The sequence below is a fragment of the Periplaneta americana genome, chromosome 2 (assembly GCF_040183065.1).
Source record: "Periplaneta americana isolate PAMFEO1 chromosome 2, P.americana_PAMFEO1_priV1, whole genome shotgun sequence".
NCBI classification, from domain to species: domain Eukaryota; kingdom Metazoa; phylum Arthropoda; class Insecta; order Blattodea; family Blattidae; genus Periplaneta; species Periplaneta americana.
This window is the reverse complement of record NC_091118.1, coordinates 64,117,124-64,140,744: the sequence shown is the minus strand read 5'-3', so window position 1 is coordinate 64,140,744 and position 23,621 is coordinate 64,117,124. Positions and strand designations below refer to the sequence as shown.

At 36.3% G+C, this 23,621-nt stretch overlaps 2 protein-coding genes across 3 annotated transcripts in view; one reads left to right on the top strand and one right to left on the bottom strand.

The window, feature by feature from the left end:
- Positions 1 to 5,657: 5,657 nt before the first annotated feature.
- LOC138695171 (glutamate receptor ionotropic, delta-1-like) overlaps positions 5,658 to 23,621 on the bottom strand; it is a 51,359-nt gene continuing 33,395 nt past the window's right edge. The window contains exons 6-7 of the mRNA XM_069819630.1: positions 7,011 to 7,243; positions 5,658 to 5,895 (exon numbers count right to left, since the gene is read on the bottom strand). Coding sequence (XP_069675731.1) covers positions 5,658 to 5,895; positions 7,011 to 7,243 — 471 coding nt within the window. The remainder of the gene's footprint in view (positions 5,896 to 7,010; positions 7,244 to 23,621) is intronic.
- Idi (Isopentenyl-diphosphate delta isomerase) overlaps positions 13,217 to 23,621 on the top strand; it is a 29,158-nt gene continuing 18,753 nt past the window's right edge. Inside the window, exons 1-3 of one of the 2 annotated variants that reach the window (XM_069817885.1) lie at positions 13,217 to 13,352; positions 18,406 to 18,596; positions 20,908 to 21,055. In XM_069817885.1, the coding sequence (XP_069673986.1) occupies positions 18,412 to 18,596; positions 20,908 to 21,055 (333 nt within the window). In that variant the 5' untranslated portion in view covers positions 13,217 to 13,352; positions 18,406 to 18,411. Of the gene's footprint in view, positions 13,353 to 14,871; positions 15,011 to 18,405; positions 18,597 to 20,907; positions 21,056 to 23,621 lie in introns of those variants that run through there. The other variant, XM_069817886.1, reaches the window with a different exon arrangement.

Sequence of the window (23,621 nt, the reverse complement as noted above, 5' to 3'; positions counted from 1 at the left end):
TCACGTACTGTACGTATATTTCCAGTCCCATTCACTTCCATGAATCAGGTTACATCAATCTGACTAATATTTCTTTAATAAATTCTTTCTAATGTTATCCCATTACCCGTGATTGTCTTCCCACCTGTATCCTTTAGCTAAATTAATCAAGCTTGGAATTTAATATGTAACATAATGTTTAACAGACTGACAGTAGAAAATAGACTGATTTAATACAATGTTACAAGATGTGCTAATATTAAATTCATAATACTAAATACAAATATTTACACATACTTCATAAATTTTACAGAAGAAAGAGTTCTTCCAAAGGGCTGGATTCGGGAAGAATATTTAAAATGCTCATTACATTTCCGCGTTGAATAGCAATACTTAAGTGTTAACGCAAATAAGTATTGCAACGGCAATCATCAGTAATGGAGATCAAAATTTGGCCGATTTGAGATATCATGACTTCAAGGACCGAAGGTCTCCACAGCAAAGGAGGTAAAGATATAATTATCTAAAATATGAGCATATTTACTGACTTTTTTCTTCACGGCTGATTCAGCAGCAGATGCTGCGCATCTGGAGGTATTCAGCAAGTGAGATGGAACTAGAGTGTCAACGCAAGTGGAGTCCCAAATTAAAGATTTTCCTCTAGACCATGGAATTAAGGTGAGACCATCAGGTCATTTACCATCTGCGCGACTAATACCTGGTGGTTCCAAAAGAGACAGGATGCCACAAGAAGTCAGAGATATTTTAATGATATCATTGAGTGACGTATGTCTGGGAATGCGACCCTTGCTCCTCGCACATCTGAGTGCATGATAGCCGTAAATATCAGCAATTCCTCTGCAAATACATTGGTGTAGCTGGCAGAGTTTACAACCAAGGCGTAAAGCCATTGTGATTTTAAAGGATCTATTAGAGTGCTAATTTAAAAAACTGTTACGTAGTTTTGGCTATTTAGAAAGACTGCTGATAAGTATTTATTTTCTCAGAGTGCTTCAATTTATTTTTTAATTCTATTATCAACACCAACTGTCCCCTGCAGAGGCTGAGTGGTCAGATTTCAGCCTGTGACGCAGGCAGCTGGATCAGAGTTCAGTCTTTTGAAAAATCCATGATGATGCTTGTGGCGGACTAGTTCGCAGTTGAGGTTTTTTTGGTGTTCTTCCATTTCCACGTTATTAGACGTGTATATCATTCCATCAACATTTCTCCATTCCGTTATAATTCCATAGCATTTTCCGAATGCTGGCTGGCAACGCATAGAGGGGGCTGGTCTAGAGACGAGTGGGGTTGCCTGCTTGAAACCTGGGTACGCAGTAAACCTTTGTGTCAGTGGCGGTTCCTCGGGGGAGGGAAGGGAGGAACGTCCTCCTCACATTTTTCCTCTTTTGAAAGTAAATACCAAATGAAATATATGCCTTGAAATTCGAGGAAATTTCGATAATTTTTAAGTTCACAGCTATAAGAAAACCTCGGTTGATCGAGTTGTAAACGACGCGCACTCATGTGCTGCTAGAAAACTGTGAGAAGGATGCGAGATTGTTTGTGTAGAGGAAAGTCAATCCATTCCTCCTTTACTGTAGTTAACACACATAGACAACAGCGCGCTAGCGGCCAGAGAAAGAAGCAGAGTTTTAAAGCAAGTAAATGAACGGAGAGGGAGGAGATCCTCCTCTGAATCAGCGCATGGGCGGGAAATAGAAACCGATTGGTCGTGCAGCAAGCTCGCTACAGCTGCCATCTAACGATGCTGCATTCAACCAGGCTGTAACACATCTAGGAGGAAACACAATAAAAAGAGTTTTAACGCAACACTATGAAAGACACCATATAAACTTTCTTAATATTATAAATCAAAATATATTATTCATTGCACTTCATATAATCTACTGTTCATGGTTTGAAACTTTCGAGAATATCTGAAAGTTGAAGTTGGATTTATATAAAACAAAGAGGAAGTTGTTCTAGTTAGTATCGCAGATCTTTTTGGCCCCTGAAATTCACTTCCATTCATTGTTTACTAGATAGGACAACAGTCAAGTTATCAGTTTTGTACAAATATATTTTAAATTGAAAGTACTGCAAACTACATTTTAACATAAAAAAAATTAATCAGCCACCGGCAGCTTTGAACAATAATGGTAGTATGACTTTACAAGAACTGACATTCTTCAAAAGCATGTGATACTGAACTTGTAAAATGAACATGTGGCAACGCAGACCACGTGGGTGGGTGCAGTGTTCTCTCTTTCCTCAGATTATGTCTCATTCCCATTTCCGTAAAACAGTTCCGGTTACGTGTTAGTAGCTGGTCTCTTCCAACACGTGTGATGCTGTAGTGTGCGCGAAAAATCCTGCGAGGTTGTGAATTTCCTTGTAATTGTTAATTTTTGCAATTATTCAACAATGAATGTAAGTGAAAACATATATTTTGGACAATTTAGGAAACTCAGTTTACAAAAACCGATTATTGCTATACAAAAGAGAAGGCCAACCCCAACACTACCTGGTCTTACATGTATCCATGTAGGCTAATTTGTATCATGTTTCTCTCAAGAAGGTGTCATTTTGCGCTGTTAACTTCTTTCCTCCTCTTAAGAAATATGCAGGAGCCGCCACTGCTTTGTGTAGTCAGCCGGTTGGGTTTGAGAATGAAATAGCTTGAGGGGTAGCGCAATAGATCTTGAAAGGTCGCAGTGTTGGCTCATAGAGCCCCCAGTGAATATGGATTATATAGAATGGACACTGAGTGAATTTTCCTGTTCTGTTTTTCTGTGTTATGCGCTCCATCAGCATTTAGTTTCACTTTCAAGAGCTAGAGGTTATTGTAATTGAGAACACACTATAGTTCCTGGATAATAAAATTGAATGTAAGAGTTGAGACCAACGAGTTAGAAGAGATCTAACTCTTTGATTGAGATAAAGGATTCAAACATCGCCTACCTTGTTGCATAATCCAGTAATTGCTTTGCTTCCAATAAATTCAAGTTAACGGCTTTTCCTTATTTATAGCTGTAATAATAATTTTGTATGTTTTATAGAAATAATAAATTATATTGTAAAATAATGTAATATGTACATTAAAAAATTATGTATCAAATTCGTTTAATATTTGTAGGCTATATAATACACTGTATAGGCATATGGTTTTACTTCTGATAGGAGTTTTGTTTTCCATTTTCAGTGCTATCAAATCATTACATATTTTAATTGTTGATGTGGTCAACGTCTCGACTCTCATTGTAAAGGAACTCTAGAGTCTAGACATTACAGATAAAGATGGATTTATTATTTCATCGGTCCAATTTATTTTATTTGAGTAGATAATGTACCTAGATGTATTATTTGTATGTGTTATATTTCCGCTGCATCGACTTCTAGCTGGTGTGATGTCAGCGCCAACTCTAGAGAAAAAGCAGAATCTCACGCTCAAGTTAGCTTGAAGGTCAATGAAATCAGTCCTGCTACATCAAAGGTATCGACATGAAATGTCCATACTTATAATTCATTATATGCTGGAGCCCCCCTCCTGAAATTCAATGTCAAGTGAATTTACGGTATAATAAAAGAAACATGCCCCAATTTCAGTAGTTTCATATGTTCCTTGATCTGACGACATTTCTTCTTGCTGTTTATTGTTCGGTATTTTCTAACTACACTACAGAAACATTACAGTTATTTCATTAAGATTTATTAGCGACTACTTAATAAGATTAAATATACTGGTAATGAAATAATTATTATACACAACATGAACAATATGAACATTTCAGTATACATTACAATAGGTTATGAGTTTATCGTTAAATTTTATGGCTTTGAAGAATGTAATTAATTTCTCACAGTATTCGGCAATTCTGGGACCATGTTCATCAGTTTCCTCCAGTTGTGAAGAGTACACTTAGTGATAATTAGAGACCGGATTTTAAAAGAATTTCCCCCCCCCCCCCAACACGAAACATGAAATAATTAATCATGATGTTCAAAACTATCTTCCATCGACCAAATTATGTAGTTTTGACTTCCCTTTTTTCCCTTTTTTTTTTTTTTTAGTCCATATTCCCTTTTTTCCCCCTTTTTAAAACATCTCTTATTTTGGTCCTTTTTAAACTGAATATCGCAAACATTTAGATAATGTTTCCTATATTTTTTCCGAAAGGCCTATACCTTCCTGAGCAAGCGAAAATAAATATCGTTCTTCTTCTGATTCCAGACATTGAAAAATTAATAAAGTGTGCTGATTTAGAGTTTGGGATAAAAAGAAAATTTTCACCTCTGGTTTCCGATGATGTTGAGAGGTCTTTTCTGTTTATAAAGATATTCTGCATTCAAAGAGGCAGAATCATATTGAAACATATTGAAATGTTGAATAAGATCAAATACAACACTTTTCTTATGTTAAATGTTATGTTTTATTTAACGACGCTCGCAACTGCAGAGGTTATATCAGCGTCGCCGGATGTGCCGGAATTTTGTCCCGCAGGAGTTCTTTTACATGCCAGTAAATCTACTGACATGAGCCTGTCACATTTAAGCACACTTAAATGCCATTGACCTGGCCCGGGATCGAACCCGCAACCTTGGGCATAGAAGGCCAGCGCTATACCAACTTGCCAACCAGGGCGACTACTTTTCTTATGTTGTGAAGAGATAAATGTAAGATTGTGTGTGCCATGTATATTCATGAATGTGCTGAAGTGTGTTTTGGGGAGAAATATAGTCCTTTTTCAAGTCCTTTTTTGGGTATAACTTTCCCTTTTTTGTCCTTTTTTGATGAAAAATTTTCCCTTTACAATCTGGTCTCTATGCTTGTTTTTTTGAAAGATGGGACATGACAGGAGCATTGTGATCAGGAAAACAACTGAATGTCACATAGCATGGTAGGCCTGTTGCTATGGTAACAATGGTCGAGTTGCCAAACTTACCGTTCCCAAGTGGTGAGTGCTTAATTAGCTTAATAGCTCTCTTGGCGACATTTATTGTGCACACAATGTTAGCATTGGTACGTTTCGTGTTTGATTCTCTGTCGATTTTTGTATTGTTTTCTTACCTTCGCGTCAATTGTCAATGAATGTTTTAATGTCAGCCGTCTTAACGTCAATTGCTAGCTTCCATCAGCTGGCGGCGTGGTAGTCCATATTGGCAACATAGCACTGTAGTTCCAAGCTCGGCTGCTTAACTGTCATGTCCCATCTTTCAAAAAAACAAGTATAGTGATAATGTACTTGATGGTAATGTTGATATTGCATATAGTACATTATGGCGAATTATCCTTGAGTAGAAGATACTGATGAGTGATTTTTGAGTGCCCAATTCTGATTCTCTGAAGTTAGTAACAATGCAGTCATATCCTGGAAATACTAGATTTTTGTCTAGTCGTTTAAATATTCATGGCTTTTAGAAAGTGGCTTATATAATACGGTATCCATTTTATGTAAACAATTTTCACTTATTTATTTTTTGTTATGATATTTTTAATTCAATTAGAATTCATTTTTAATTCTGCCTGCGGACCACCTGTCCTATCTTCGCGAACCACAGGCTGAGAAACGCTGCCTTAGACCACTATGCTATGGCACAGGACTGTTCATCCTGGTAATTCATTATTCGATGAAATAACGATGTATTTAGGAAAAATACTTCAAACAATATTTCTGTTGTTAAATAAGTACATACCTGTTGTAGGTGCATGATGTTATAGCCTTTTCCAGCAGTACAAAAGTGACTGCCAGAATGAGTCCAACTGCATACAAAGTGAAAATCGGAATGGCTTCGTAAAGCTGGACACCATTCTCAATATTAGAGGTTGATTGCAGATGTCTTTGAAGATGCATCAAGTGTGGAAAATACCGAGCTTTTAGTAGGTTAAAGATGCCGATCTCGCGAAGATGCAGAATGCTACAGAATTGAAAAATAATATGTCAATATAAGTATGGAAATCTTCCATTTGAGTAAGACGTCTGATATATTAACAATCTAAGATAAATAATTGATTAAATGGCGATCTTACTCGCGTTAATTATGTAAGCATGTGCGGGTTACAGCTGTTTCGGTGCTACTTGGCACCATCCTCAGAGCCTTTTGTGTCTCGGCATCATCTCAACTTCATTGCCTGTTGTGTGGGTGCATTCGTGTGATGAAGAGTTGTGTCAAATAGCACATGCTTACATAATTAACACGAGTAAGATCGCCATTTATTCAATTATTTATATTCAAGTGTTAAAAGTAGTGTACGAAAGATTCATCATGGAATCTAAGATACTCTCCAAACTTAAAACTGCTGAAAAATGCGAGATAATCTAGATCAGCTATTGCAAAATTTAGATCCATCAGTGAACATGTTTGTCTTGCAAAACATTTATATACATAAGTCTGGAAACATAGCCACGTCACTCAAATATTATTTGTGGATAGTAGAAGTCTGAATGAGCTTGTAACAATGTGAGATTAAGTACAATTTCCTGTTTGCTGTTCTTAGCAGTGATACAGCCAATTTTTACGTCAATGGAGAAGTAAATAAGCAAGACAGACATTCTGCAAGGATATCTAGGAAAGATAAAATTAGAAACGAAATTATTAGAGAAAAAAATTAATGTGCAGGACTCAATTTTAGATTTCATGAAACAAAAACAATTGAAATATTATGGACAAGCTGAAAAGATGACAGATAAAAGCATACCAAAAAAATACTAGAATGGACACCACAGAGAAGAAGAAAAAAGGAAGACCACTTGTTAATTGGATACAGAACATGAACACAATGGGAGAATGAAATATTGATGAAAATTATGGGTAGACAGACAAGAATGGAGGAAAATTAAAAAAAAAAAAAAATTGCATTTTTGTAGGGTTCTGGAAAAATGTATAGGCATGTAAAACTATACCGGTATCAGTTAATAATGCATTAAAACAGAAAAAAACAGAATGTGCTATTAACATGCAGTTTGATAGCTATCCTGCATCTATCTTATTTCATAAATCCAGATATAGTTCTGTCAATGAATACAACTTACGTGGTATCAATAGAATTTTTACAAGGAAATCCTTTGACAAGGCCACTTGCCCGCCATGATGAGAAGTAGAGTCCTTTTATGGCCATCACTTTGCATTGATTATTTTCATGCATCTCGAGAGGAATGAAAATTGCAACTTGACCATAACAGACTTCGATCATTGCTTCCTCGAAGCTTTCCACTAAGAATGTTGATTTTTTCCATATATCTTCATATATGTCCCCTGCAGCATTCTGAAACAATTTGTAGGCAATCTTTCTTATTCCCTGGCATGTACCATACACTGTCACTAGCACCTGAAGTTTATGCAAAGTTAAATATTGAAATTCGCAAGCTAATATTGAATATGACCTGGTTGGAGGGAGGGTGCAGGGGACGCATCCTCTCCGATAACTTTTTTCGAAGGGAACCACTTCCCAGACAATATTCCGAGGTTGTGTATAAATCATTTTTATTCAGTTTTTTTCTATCCTTGACAAATCATTTCTATGAATGATACGACGAAATTATTGTATATTCAATTTTTGTGCATATGCGCATGCAAAAAAAAAAAATGACAAAGGGTGGAGGTAATCTCGCTCCACTTCTCTGGTCTGAAAATTATTTATACCTTACTGTAATTACGTTTAATAATTACTGATAAATTTGTATCGTGATATGAAACATTACCTCTGATTGAAGTTCTGGCTGATACGTACATCTTTCATCATGCAGTACATTTCACTTGACGATATATATCAGAGGAAAAACAATTGTTTGTATATATCTCAAGTCTGATTAGTGTAATATGTAGCTAATGGAGGGGAAAGGAACTGGCCACCCTACCCCATTATCTCCTGGATAGCTGTTTCATGAGTGATGCCTTATTAGTGTCACTTATGAGGTTCCAACCAGTCTTCGGTCTACTGAGTAAACATAGATATGAAATACGAAGGGATAATTTCTTGCTCTAATTGTCAAAACAATCTGAATATTTGAATTTATAATTTTATGAAAAAAAAAAAAGAAAATAATGTAGGTTATGTAGGTATATATATAAATAAAGTACCGGTACGGTACCCATAAGTACAATTATTAACAATTTTATTTAACAAATAATAGCACGTTAAACCATAGACACATTTTAGTTGGGTATTAGAATCTAATAAATTTAATTTATAAACAAAATGGTCGTGCTTTTACAAATCTCGAATATATCTGCCAACCAACACATTTTTTTTTTTAAGTGAAGAACACATTTTAGTGAAGGGCCCATAGTCATCCTGCAAAATATTTCAGCTGACTTTTTTTTTACTCTGGCTCAGAGGTCTCCCCAAACTTTGGAATGCCGATGAATATGACTAATGTAATTTATTGTAATAAGATTGCTATATCAGTGAATTTCTCCCATTTGCATAGTGAAAGATATTCTGAATGTTCTTTCTACTTTATATTTTATGATTGCATACAATATATGTACAAATTTACCTTCTTCATTTATTCTACCGATACATGAAAAGTGATCTTTATTTACTCAGTAGTTAGACCAATATCTAACACTTTTAAAGTGTTCATAAGGAACGAGTTTTGCACATGTGTTATCATTTATCATTATGTAAACTACCAATATTGAAATATCAGCACGGTATGAGTTTACCTGCTAATATTTTTCGTTTGTTTTTACTCATGATTTTATCGTGTTTGCTTTTCCATTTATCATCTATATGAATTCGATCAAAAGTTTATTGGATAAGTATTTTATTTTTAGAAGTTAAAAGTGGGAAGACCAAGAAAAAGATGGCAGGAGTGAAGACGGAACAGGCTGCAACCCAGAGTTGGTGTGTAAAAAAGTAACTGTGTGCCTCATAAACATAAAGAAGTATAGCTACAGTTTGTTTCATTGATGGGATTTTTGGGGTACCCCTCATTAATAAAAAAATTATAATTTCTTAAGTAGCTTCAGTCTACAAGATCTACTGTAAGTGAAAAATATAATCTGTGATTAAACTAATCGCTTTCCCCTCCCCCCCCCCCAAAGAAATAACTTCAAAAAGATGACCACCAAGCCCTCATTTAAAATGGATAAGCCACTTGTGTATTACTACTACTACAATTATTATTATTATGTGGAAGTTGATAATGTTGAATTTACAGACAGTGATGATCCAGATTTTGAAATGCTGACAAGAGAAGAAGTGAGTGAATGTGAGCATAGCTCTTCTGAAGATGAAAGTGGAGAAAATAATCTTCCGCAAAAAAAAGAGCTCGTATATCTCTCGATGTGAATGATATTTCAGACATCACCCCTCGCGATTCTGAAAGAGCACAAGATGAGCATCCTTTTATAGTGTTGCCAAAACGAAAGTGTTTAAGAGGGAAAAACAATCATGCATTGTCCACTCATCCACCAGTGGGGAAAAGTACATTAGCTGGTTAGAATGACAGTGGTGTAAGTCATATGAACTTTGTTTTGAGTAATCCAAGGTTTTGTAAAGTTATCTGTAAAAAATTCAAGATTGCATATATTTAACTGTAAGTGTTGGATTGGCGTTTGGACATAGCCCCTTTGTTAATAAGTATTAATTTGTGTCAAAACCAACCTGTAGGTTATTTTTACATGATTTACACCACTGTTATTCTACATCGTAATTGGATTCACTGAAAGAAATTTAAGTGATATTCCAAATAAGTATTTATTGTTGACAAGGTTTGTTGTTTGTTTATTCTAACACTGTTTGATATTATTTTAGACAAATTTGTACTTTATTTTTGCATGAAAATATAACTAGAATTACAAAAAGATTAATTAATTGATTAACTAGCAGACTTACTCGTGTTAATTATGTAAGTTTGTGCTGCTTACAGTGTTTCGGTGCTTCAGCACACCATCCTCAGAGCCTACTAGATTTCGGCGTCATCTCGAACTTCTCTGCCTGTTATGTGAGTGGGTTTGATTGTTAAAGGTGTTGAAAAGTGGAGTCAAATAGTGTGTGTGTACTGAAATTGATCTGTGTGTTGAGAATTTGATCGGGGTGTGTTTTAGTGTGTTTGTATATTTCGTATTGTTCTAATGTGTTGAGTTTTTGGTTCTTGGGTTGTATGTGTAGGATTTCCATGTCCGCATTTATGTTATTGTATGTATGGTTAGTATTGGTTATGTGATCGGCGTATGTAGATGTATTGTGTCCTCTGGTTATTGCTTTAATGTGTTCTTTGTAGCGTGTTTGGAATGATCTGCCTAGAACAATACAAAATATAAAAACACACTAAAACACACCCCGATCAAATTCTCAACACACAGATCAATTTCAGTACACACACACTATTTGATTCCACTTTTCAACACCTTTCAACAATCAAATGTACCCACATATCAGGCAGAGAAGTTCGAGATGACGCTGAGATCTAGTAGGCTCTGAGGATGGTGTGTGAAGCACCGAAACAGCTGTAAGCCGCATAAACTTACATAATTAACACGAGTAAGTCCGCTAGTTAATCAATTAATTATATTCAAGTGTTAAAAGTAGTGTATGCAAGATTCAAAATGGAAAAAGATTAACTTGATATTATTTGTTATAGGCCAACTACATTAGAGTATTTTACCTTAAAAATGACATACTTTTTGCAAGTGTCCTTCTTGGTACATAAAAGTGCAAATTGAATTTGGTGTTGAATATGTGCCTGTAATAATGTTCTTTGACTGGGGTTTTGCCAGAAGAATTTCACATTTCTTCATAAAGTGCGTACATTTTTTTCTAATATTTAGGGAATCACAAAGATATTTTCTATTTAGATTACTTTTCCATGTATAATGGACGGAAATGAACTTATATGTTCTATTACAAAGTTGATATAGTCAGATTTTTTTTGACGGGCAGCCCTTGTTACCTCTAAGGTCTTTCCCGGAGGATTTTCCTTCTAACATCTTTTTCAGGGTTCTGTTAACTCTCCCATCTGACACACGGAAAGAGTTTAGAAAATATTTTTACATACTAGTATAGGTACGCCATTTTCTGACTTCAAAATATATTTATTTGACGCTCCCCTTATTAACCCATCCACTTTTCTTGGTCTCCTTTGTTTTATTTCATGCCTGGCAACTAACTTACACCAGTGTCATTTTCAACTAATCAGATGTTGGGGTCAGTAGACTGGTGCTGCTCCTACTGGCCAGTTCTTGTACTATTGGTTTACACCACTATCACACTAAATAGAGGACCTAAAAAGGAACACACATCAATACTTTGGGTGTTAGAAATTGGAGAAGTTTGGCCTTGGATAGGGAGGAATGGCGAAAACTTCTGAAGAAAGCCAGGGCCCATGAAGGGCTGTTGTGTCATTGATGATGATGATGATGATGATGATGATGATGATGAAAAAGGAACACAAATCCAGGCATATGTCAGATTGTGCAATTTATTGACTTACACCACTGTCATTCTAACCAGCTCACATGTCCTCCTACAAGGAACATCGTACACTTTATTCAGGGACTTAAAGGAGATGCTGCGGAAGCAAATACAATAAAAGAAACATTTGATACTCTTATTTCTCAAAATATCCGAGAGGAAATTGTTACTCATACGAACCAAATACTATACTCCTTCTTCCACTGTTGCAGATACTAGTTTGGAGGAAGTGAATGCTCTCCTTGGAGTATTAATACTTTCAGCAGCAATGAAAGACCATCATCTACCTTTGAGAGGAATGTTTGATCCTACTTTTTGTGAAGAATGCTACCGAGCCACCATGCATTCTTACAGATTTGATTTTCTGATTAACTGTTTGAGGTTTGACAATAAAGATATACCAGACAAGAAAGGAAGGAAAACGACAGATTTGCACCTGTTCGGCAAGTATGGGAGGACTTCACATCATCTTGCAGGAAAGCTACACTACGAACAGCTGCTTGCCTTCCTGGGGAAGTTCCCTTTCAGGATGTTCATTGCCAACAAATTCGCCAAATATGTCATCAAGATTGTGTTGGTCTGTGTTGTCAAAACTAAATACATGTTCGAAGCCAGTGTATACTTTAGTAAACACACACAAACTGGAGGACAACCTTTAGGAGATTTTTATGTGAAGAATCTCACATCTATGTAGTATCCATGGATCCTACAGAAATATGACCATGGATAATTGGTTCACGTCTGTGCCAACAGCTCTGATATGCTAAAACCACCTTAATAATTGTAATGGTAGGTATATTGAGGAAAAACAAGGGAGAAATACCACTCCAACTTCTAGACATAAAATGCCGAAAGTTGGTAACGTCTATGTTTTGTTTCGACAATCAAAATACATTAGTATCTTATAATTAATGTAAGACTAATAAGGTGGTTCTGCTGTTGTCCACAACTCACGAACAAGGTACTATTGATGAACAATCACATAAACCAGATATTATAGAGTTCTACAACTCAAACAAAGGAACTGTAGATGCATTTGACAAAATGTATAGCAACATGTCCTATAGCAGAAAGACTCAGAGGTGGCCTCTATGTATCTTCTATGGGATGCTGAACATGATCCTATTAAACGGGTATGTGCTATATTGTCATAATAGACCTACCCTAAAACTTAAAAACAAACTCATGACAAGAAGAATGTATGCAAAGAATCTGAGTGCGGAACTAATGCGACCATGGCTAAACAGTCACCTGAAGGTTTCTGCTATGAGGCGATCTCTGAAAGCCATGATTTGGAAAATCCTCAACGTGGACCCCTTTGAATGCATAGAAGAAAGGCCGGAAGAAGGAAAAAGTAAGACATGTGCATTTTGTCCACCAAAACTGCGGCGCATGACCAGATTTTTCTGTCACTACTGCCCGCGGGCCATGTGTGGTGAACATTAGGGAAAAATCGTGTATTGATTGTGATGGAAAGGATTAAATTAGAGAGGGAGAGAGGAAGCCTTGATGTTTGTCAACAGTGTTGTGCCCAATTGTAACTTTATGTAACTAAGATAAGTTATAATAGACGCCTAGTCTGTCAGACTACTGTTTAGTAGTAATGTTTTCGTAGCATAGTTTAGTAATCTAGGGTTATTATTATTATTATTATTATTATTATTATTATTATTATTATTATTATTATTATTATTATTGCGTAATAGCTTATGCATTTTGAAAGGCGCTGGCAAAAATACTACAATAGTTCTAAAGCTCTTCGCAAGCGGCGCCACATTCCACATTAGAATGCTTCTGCCACCTATCTTTAGTTGTTATAACTAACACAAACTTCAAAACTGATTTCCATATGTTCCACACTGTTTTCTAATGTCATAACCTAAATTGTTTGACTTGACAGTTCTGAAGAGCAAGGTCTCATTGTGACACGTTACAACAGTTTTTGCATATTTAGGTATGTTCTGATTGTATATAATTCAGACTTATTTAACGTTTATACAGTTTGAAGTAATGTCGCTATGTAGTTTTGATGTAAATAATCAAATTGTGTTTCGGTAGCATAGAATGACATCCACATGAAACGATAGAATGAATAATGTTACTGTGTTATGTGAATTAAGGCCAACGTGTTTCCGAAGATTATAGTTATCTACTTTTATTGAACTTAGGTAGAACAAAAACAGTTACTAGGTTAGAAGTTAAGGTGAAACGAGCGTTGAGGGACTTCCGCCGATTTTAGCAAAACTTCTAACTTATGTTGCATTCAAATAATTATAAAATACGATAATTTGGTCCAGGGAGCATCCGTTTTTGGTGGAAAGATAATTCGTTTGGCGTGTTTCTTAATTGAAATTAACCTAAGTGGGTCGGTGTCTATTCCAAAATCGGCGAAGTCCCTCAACGCTCGTTTAATGATACAGTGTCAAACGTATAATTTAATTGAAAGTGTAGTGGCAAAAATTACTTTTGCTACCTTTGCTTTCAATATTTCTTATTACGATATTGCACAGGTACAAGATGCAGTTCACAATTCAGACGATTATATTACTGTAGTAGTATTAACATAGGTTTCGTCTCTAAATATCGTAATTTCTTCCACCTAAAGGAGGTACACTAGACGACTTTTTGGTGAGATTGCCATGTATGACAGTGGGCTTTCAGGTATTTTAAAATGGAAGTAGAAATTCCAAAATTTAATTCGTATTTGCAATAAAATGTTAATATGTGTAGGCTAAACTGACAATTTCTGGCGTTTCAAGCAAGAAACTACGTAATAGGCCTATATTGTTTCTGTGAAATTCTATTTTGTATGGAAGAAATTTAGCTAGGCCTACTTTTAAATCAAACATTATTTTAATTTGTAATATTAATACGTCTTTGAATTTTAATTATAGTAATGTGCGTGCCACAGAACAGACAGTGCGATTCATATTCACCACCACTGACTGTATAAGGCTTCTTGATTCTAATACCGCAGATAAAATATCGTCCTAGGTGGTTTAGTGGTTATCGTGTTTGCCACGGTTCGTGGGTTCAAAGTCTACCGATGGCGATGGAATTTAAGGATAAAAATTATTCTTATTATCTTTTTGGTCAAGGTAGAGCCACCGCCCACTGAACGAACATTTCACATTTTTATGGGAGACGTCGTCTCAAATTTACGGAAACTAATAAAACCCTAGTTCGAGAATGAGAAGTCTGCTTAAGTCAAAATTTACTGGCATTTCTCGCCTACGTGAAAGAAATAGTAGCTAACCCAACCCGATAATTACTGCTCGCTCTCTCTCTCTCTCTCTCTCTCTCTCTCTGAAACCTTGGCAGGAACGCGGATCACGTGGTTAGTCGGTAGCAATAAGCAAGCATAGAACGATGAATTGATGACTTCCCGCGATAAGAGAAAGTACCTGACAACTAACACAATGCTTTCCACTTCTCCCCCTCGCTGCACTCTGTTGCAAGGTCAGCAGCAGCAAATGGAAAGTCCTTCAGCAGATTCTTTAGAACCAATATCACACAGACACAGTTCGCTGCTTGAGGGGAATTGGACGAAGTGGCAACGCTGTTTTCAACGTGTAACACATCAGATACTTTCCCTTATCACACGAACTTAAGGTGTTTAAAAATATACATTCATATACATCTTAAAACAGAGGCTATAATATCAGTAAAAATAGTCTGTTGTTTTTTTTTTAATTAATACGTTAGGCCTATACAATTCGTCCCCATCATGCCAAAAACATGAATGTGCATTTTCATTTCTGAGAAAACGAGTTTAAAGTTTCAAATGCCCTTATAAATTCAGAAAAACTTCATTTTAATCAACTTATTAGGATATGGGAAGTTGTTTAAAATTAAGTTTTCCAGAATTTATAAGAGCATTTGAAGCTGTAAATTCGTTTTTCTCAGAACTAAGTAAATGCACATTCATGGTTTTGGCATGAGGGGGCGAATCTTATCAGCAACAACTAACTGGTATAGCCTATTACAGTTCGGTTTTGTTCCCTTGTCTGCATGACTCATCTCTAGACTCTCGAAAAGAAAGAATGCAGACAGTAGCCTAATATAGAGTAAAGATTACCTAATAATAGGACTGAAGTAACATAAGTAACTTAGCTAGTTGAAATGTGATTTGAATTTCCAAACAAAATTGAGCATTCGAAATGCACTAAGTAGTTATGGAATGTGTGAAGAATGGAGTTCAGTTACTCCATTTTGAAACATGCTTCAGTTGTATTGTTATGATGCAGCATAAAAAAAAACAATTTGTTGGTCATTTGGTTTGTTTGTTACACACATTTTTCAAGTTTCAAAAAATAATTTTATTAAATCTTCAAACAAGAATTGCTTCGATACAGTGTTATTAATGTGGTAGAAACTTCACTCTCAGATTAAGAAGATTTCCAGCTAAGACGCTTGCCTGCCGATCCAGTTGCACTCAGGCGCGGGTTCAATTCCCGCTTGGGCTAATTACCTGATTGGGTTTTTTCCAAGGTTTTCCCCAACTGTAAGGCAAATGTCAGGTAATCTATGGCGAATCTTCGGCCTCATCTCGCCAAATACCATCTCGCTATCACCAATTTCATCGATGCTAAATAACCTCGTAATTGATACAGCGTCGTTAAATAACCAAGTAAAAAAAAAAGATTTAGGACAAAAAATCATTTGAGAGACACCGCTTTCTTGTCTTGCATTCATTAAGAAGTTTGAATAAACTGATTCAGTTCATGTTAAAATGAAACAGGGAAGATCAAGGATTAGTGATATTCAGAATACAGAGATTCTTCATGAAAACCAAAACCTAACTAGAGAAAACGCATGATCAGTCAGCAATGTGTTAAGCAAACACTTGCAATTGCCATACCATACAGAGCTATTTGGAAAATTGTATCATTGATTAACTTTATTGTATTAACATTAGAAAATTACCTTGCTCACTAGTTTCGAAGTGGTATTCTTCAGTCTTAAATCTAGTGAAGGTCCGTGTTATCTTCTGGTTTCCTGTTGTGGTGGGGTGTATTCATGGTTGTGTATATACAGTCACGAAGCTTGAGTTTATGAGGGTATTAGGAACAATAGATTGTGCCGGTACTGTTTCACATTGTATGTGATGAGGCGATAGTAGTGATCCTAGTGGTTAGCAACTATCTATGGATGCATATTCCCTACGTATTGAGCTTCGTGACTGCACAGTCTAGTATGTACACTCACGAAGCTTGAGTTTATGAGGGTACTAGGAACAATAGACTGTGCCGGTACTATTTCGTATTGTCTGTAGTAGGTGATAGTAGCGACCCTAGTGGTTAGCAACTATCTATGGATGCATATTTACTGCTTATTAAGCTTCGTGACTGTATATAATAGACTGTGGTTGTGTCGAAAAGGGTGTGTGTTTTGAAATTCACTTGGGTGTTCAGGATGTGTTGTGGGTGTGTTTTTGTATGTTTGTAAATTTCTTATTGTTCTAGTGTCACGTTTTTGGTTCTTTGGCTAGATGTGTAGTATTTTCATGTCATTGTCTATGTAGCTGTAGTTGTAATTGGAGTTTGTGATTTGTTCTGTGTAGGTTATATTATAATCAAACCACACAACAGGACTTTGCGACACTTAAGAAATATTTTCTTTTTTTTTTTCTAATAGTGAGTACATGACTGCGACATTCACTGAAGTACATCTCTTTAGAAATGATGCACCATAACATTTCCGTAGATTTTTTTGCCGCTGTAGTACTGTCCTTGGTGCACCAAGGGAGGTGATCTACATAGCACCGCATGATGATGATAATGATGATTAATGGATCTATTATGGAATTGGCAGGGAGTACCCTGCGAAAACCTATCACCGAAACATCTTCCTTGTTCACCACAAATGCCATTTGGACTCACCAGGATTCGAACTCGGGTGACCATAATGAAAAGTCGACGGTCGTAATTGTTCAATTAATGATGTTCGACTAGAAATTATGGATATGCCATTTTAACAGCGATGTAGCAGCATTTGTTTGGAAGGAAAGAAACAAGTTCCCATCTTTTCTGTGTAAGGAAGGTAAATATTAATTTCTTTTCTGAGCATCGAATCCGAGCCCATTGGGTTATTTTAGCCATGTATCTATCATTTGAGTCATAGTAAAAGAAGTTTGTATGCGGTGTAATTAATGACTCTTGTCCCAAGGCCACTGTTAGTGGGGGAGACTCAACAATATCTGGCCTAATTGTATAATTATTGTTATTACTCTACTATATCTTAATGTAGTTTATCATCTGATATCTTCTTCTGCCGCAAACTCTTCGCCCGTTCACCATTCCTTCCAGTGCATCCTTCAGTAGCAGTTTCTTCTCAGCCAGTGACCCAACCAATTCCTTTTTCTCTCCCTGATCAGTTTCAATATTATTCTTTCTTCACCCACAGCTTCATTTCTTATTCTGTCTGTTCATTGCACACGTTCCATTCTTCTCCACACCCAAATTTAAACTGTTTCTAGTTGCTTCTCTTCACTTCGTTGTAATTCCCATGTTCCTGCTCCTACAGTGCCACACTTCACACAAAGCACTTCACTAGTCTCTTCCTTAGTTCTTTTTTTGAGAGGTCTGTAGAAGGTGCTCCCTATTCTATTAAAAGCTTCCTTTGCCATTGCTATTCTCCTTTTGACTTCCTGGCAGCAGCTTATGTTACTTGTTTATAGTACATCCCAAGTATTTGAAGCTGTCCACTTGTTCTACCGCCTCATTTAGATTTCGCATGTTTATCTTCTTTATTTTTCTTCCGATAACCATGGTCTTCGTCTTGTTTGCATTTACCTTCATTCCATACTGCTCATAGCTGTCATTTAGCTCCAGTAGTAGCCTATATCTCTTAGTGTCATCTCCTCTTCTGCTAACGTCATATCATCAGCAAATCTTATACACTTTATTCTTCTTCTTCCTAATATCACGCCTCCCATGTTCTGAAAACATTTCTTCGCTAAATATACAGATATAAATAAATCATTTTTTCGTGTCTTCATTGAGCAGGTAAAGATGGTGGGAGTTGGTATGATCCGACGGCTTCTGCAGCGTGTTTCTCCAAGAAACCTGCAGGAGGCAGCACTGGCTGAGCGCTGCATTGTTGTAAATGAACGAGACCAGGTGGTAGGTGATGCAAGTAAACGGGATTGTCACCGTGTGAATTCTGATGGCAGCCTCATTCTTCATAGGGCATTCAGGTGTGTTTTACTTAATTAAGGATGATATTTTTAACATCTGTGTATCTTGGTCATTGTGTTTCAGATGCATGTGTGTCTCTTTTTATTTATTTGCCATCATAGTAATCATTGTCATCTCTAAGATAGACACCCTACCTTTTCTGGCATAGAAAGAATAATTTTCTGTCGTCTAGGTCTTCTGTCTTGCATTCATTTTTTTGGTTAATATTGCAATGCTCGTTTGGTGATTCTGGTGATGTCCATTTTGTGTTACATTTTGACGTGAATACGTCTATTAAATAAGTTCGGTCCAGTACTAGGATGTCATCCCAGAAAGTCGACTGTTACATTTTCAGGCGAGTTTTGTCACGCCTATAATTTTCTAAACTATACACTACATATTCCATTGAAGTAAATAGCAATTGACAGACGAAGGATCAATGTATTCAACGTGGCCTTGAGTTGGAGCTGGTGACGTCATCTAGCAATATGCAGGAGAGGGAGAAGTTGAAGCATGAATTGGCAGCCAAGGCGGTGTAATTAGAGAATGCGAAGTGATAGAACATTCGCAGTGGTGTAAAATGATTCGTAACGAACCAGGCTTCAATGTCAATGGAACAGCCGAAAGTCAAATTAGAAAAATTCGCTAGTGAAGTTCAGTGAAGAGAGTTCACAATGCCAAGGCATATGCAGTGCAAATTGGGGTGGGAGTATATAAACAACAGGTAGCAATGATAGAACACGATGGTTACTATAGCAATCAATGCATACAAGATGGCTATTCCTAGGAGTCAAGCTCAGCATAAATGTACTGGATTTTCAGGATATTTGGAAATAAGATATGTTGATTGTCACTGCTGATGTTTACCTTAATAACAATTCTATCATCAACACATTCACGCATAAAACTGACAGCTGTGTCTCCGACATAGCCTACCTCGATTTTTTCACATAAAAGATTTATTTAATTTCTATTAAAATGATAACTAAGGTTGCTAACTCCAGAATCCAGAAGAAAAAAAAAAACAGATATTTTCATTTTGATGTGAATTGACAACTGGGCAAAATCGGATACAGCACTAAGGTTGCCAACTCTAAAATGCAAAAATACTGAACGTTTTTAGTTTGATGTAAAGTAGCACACAGTACTTTTTGTTTACATTTTTGCATTCCGCCTGAGTATATTTTACATGTTACTTCAAATTATAAAATCTGAAGCTGTATCCATATTTAAAAATAGAAGTACAATATGCAAGAATACATAACTTATTTTGAGCTATGAAAATGGAGAAAGTTACACAACGTAGAACTGCATGCATTGTATTCTTCACTTGACATAGTTAGGAATGTTAAATCCAAAAGTTTGAGATGGGCAGAGCATGTAGCATGTATGGGCGAATCCAGAAATGCATATAGTCTTGGGAGGCCGGAGGAAAAAAGACCTTTGAGGAGGCCGAGACGTAGATGGGAGGATAATATAAACATAGATTTGAGGGAGGTGGGATATGATGGTAGAGACTGAATTAATCTTGCTTAAGATAGAGACCGATGGCAGGCTTATGTGAGGGCGGCAATGAACCTCTGTTCCTTTAAGCCATTTGTAAGTAAGTAATGATACCTATTAATAAACTAGTTCTTGAAAATGTACTTTGAAGAACTTCTTAGCACTTTAATATAATATTAAGCTGGAATTTTGCATATTTGAGTGCAGACAGCATGACCAGTACCAGATATCAGATAAACTGTAAACGCGTATTTCTGTGAATATCTACTTTTTACAAATTACAATAATTGAGGACCGTTTTTGCAAAACTTGCTACCGGTAACTGTAAAATTTGCAAAATTGAGATTTTGGTGGATTCGTTAACATAAAGCAGGCCTCTACAATATGTCAAAATTATCTTAGTAAAATTGCATTATATCTCTTCATTGTAGTGTGTCAAAGTGTGATGGTTGCACCTATAACCTATTTTTCTCCATTCAGTTTTTTGTCTCTCCTGTAAAATTTAGTTTTTTCAGTTAGCAAGTTTTGCAAAAATGGTCCTCAATTTCTCTTTATATTTCATATAATAGGAAGTAAAAAGTCTGGACTATAATTGGTTTGTGATAATTGATTTGGGATAAGTTCTTCTTTTTCCTCCTCCACCTACGAATATAGGATTGTTTCGACCAGGATTTGTTCCTAAATTACATTGAACTGCTCTCTCCAACTCTTCTTGAGACACCCCATATTTCGACGTCCTCTGTTTGGTATAAACCTAAAATTCTAGTTGTTCTTTAACAGGCATATATATTTAAAGAGTGATTTGATGCTTGCTTCTTGTGTTTGCAGTGTGTTCCTCTTCAACTCAAGGAATGAGCTGCTTCTGCAGAAGCGATCGCCCCAGAAGGTGACATTCCCTAGCTGCATCACCAATACCTGTTGCAGCCACCCCTTGCATGAGATTGCAGGCGAGCGGGAGGAAACTGACACCTTGGGGGTAAGTGGTTTCATGCTTGCAGCAGTGAGAGTGTCGTTTAGTTCATTCTGCCATATTGGAAATGAATTAATAGTAGAATTTTGTTAGAAAGAGAAATTAACATATGAGCCGTTGAGAGCAGAAGTGGTGTAAGTCAAAAATGAGGGTTAAAATAAACATTCTATAAAATACAGCGCAAAGTAGCAATTAATATTCAGTTTATTTAAACTATTAGTAGTCAGTGGATAGCATGAAGGGCATACTAATTGCTACTTTGCGCTGTATTTTACTTTTACTTTAAACCTCATTACCCAATTTTGACGTACACCACTTCTGCTCTCAACGGCTTATAGCCTATGTACATATAACCTTTACCACAGCTATTTATCAACTATCTGATTGGCCAATCAAGTGAATGACTGATCAAAAATTTAATTTACCAACTAATTAACCAGCTGATTAATTTTACCAAATTATCAACCATCTGACTTATTGATTAATTCACTAACAAAACGAACTGCTATCTCATTTATTGATCAATTGTCTGACTCACTGATCAACTGCTTAACTCTTGATTGAAAATTGTTTGTGTAGAATATTATTACTTAATGTTACTATATAAATACATAGCGTGCAGCTCATTTGTATGTTGTAAAGACTTAATTAAAAATCAATCTCTTAATATGGATTTGGTTGTTTGCCTTGTATTGGTTCGCAGTTGCCAAGTGAAGATAGGAAAGAGCTGTTGTTGCTTGGTCAACTTCTGATAAAATCTTCGGGAAGCCTCAATAAATATTGGAGTCTTTATGAATTTGAACTATTCTTATGAACTACTTGATTTACTAGCCTACTGAATAACCATATTATTTACTGACCAACTGCCTGACCTACCATCTGACTTATTGACTAACTGATTAATGTTCTGACTTTCTGATCACGTGATTAACTTTGTGACTTACTGACTGATCAATTGATTAACTGTCTAATTTACTGACCAACTGATTAACTGTCTGCCTTACTGACCAACTCATTAATAATCTGATTTTACTGACAAACTGTTCAACCGTCTCTCCTACCAACTGATTGACCATCTGACTTACTGATCAGCTCATTGACCATGTGACTTGATCAACCATCTGATTTACTAACCAGCTGATCGACTATCTATTTACTGATGGGCTGATTGACTATCTGACTTGCTGACCAATCAATCCACTATCTGACTTGCTGACCAACTAATTCACCATCTAACTTACTGACCAGCTGATATACCATCTCTCTTACTGATCATGATGTTATTGACCATCTGACTTGCTGACCAACTATTCCACCATCCGACTTTTAGATCAGTTGATCTACAAACTAATTGACCATGTGAAAACTGACGAGCTGATTGACCATATTTCTTAATGACCAGGTTATTATTGACCATGTGACTTACTGACCAGCTAATTGACCATCAAACTTGCTGACCAACTATTCCACCATCCGACCTTTTGATCAGTTGATCAAAGAGCTAATTGGCCATGTGAAAACTGACGAGCTGATTGACCATGTTTATTAATGACCAGGTTACTATTGACCATCTGACTTATTGACCAAATGATCAACCATCTGATTTACTAAGCAGCTGATCGACCATCTGTTTACTGATGGGCTAATTGACTATCTGACTTGCTGACCAACTAATCCACTTGCAGACCAGCTGATTTACCATCTCTCGTACTGATCATGCTATTATTGACCATCTGACTTGCTGACCAGCTGACTGATCATCTGACATGCTGACCAGCTAATTGACCGTCAAACTTGCTGACCGATTATTCCACCATCTGACCTTTTGACCAGTTGATCTACCATATTAGCTGATTGACCATGTGACAACTGACGAACTGATTGACCATATTTCTTATTATTGCAGTTATATCGTCAGACTCCAAAGCAGCTATTCTATCAATAGTCTCTAAACACACACCTTCATCTCAAACAGCAGAAATAACTAAAATGCTCTCTCAATTGATATCACTCAATAAACGAATTGTATTCCAATGGATACCATCCCTTTGTGGAATCCTGGGAAACGAGAATGCGAATGCTTTAGCAAAGAAGGGCAGCACTGCTACTTACAGACCTGTTACTAAATCTACGTATTACTCTGTGAAAAGATTGATTAAATCTACATACTTGGACTTCAACAAACAAAATTTGATAACACAATCCCAAGAGAAAAAATGGAACTCTCTGCATCAAAATCCACAGTTAATTCCCGATTTACCACGAAAATCGTCTGTAGCTGCATTTAGATTGGCAACAGGCCATGATTGTTTGGCCAAACACCTGCATAGAATTGGAATATATCAGTCCCCTAACTGCCCATTGTGCAACTCATATCAAGAAATGGATTCGGAACACCTCAAAACCTGTGCTTCATTGGCTGGTCATGATAATATCTTTGAAAAATATTGGAGTGCAAGAGGTCAAATGACTTTATTGTCAAACGCCTGGCATTAGAAAACAACAACATATTTCTTATTGACCATCTGACTTACGACCAGTTGACTTCTGACCAACTGACTTTTCATCTGAC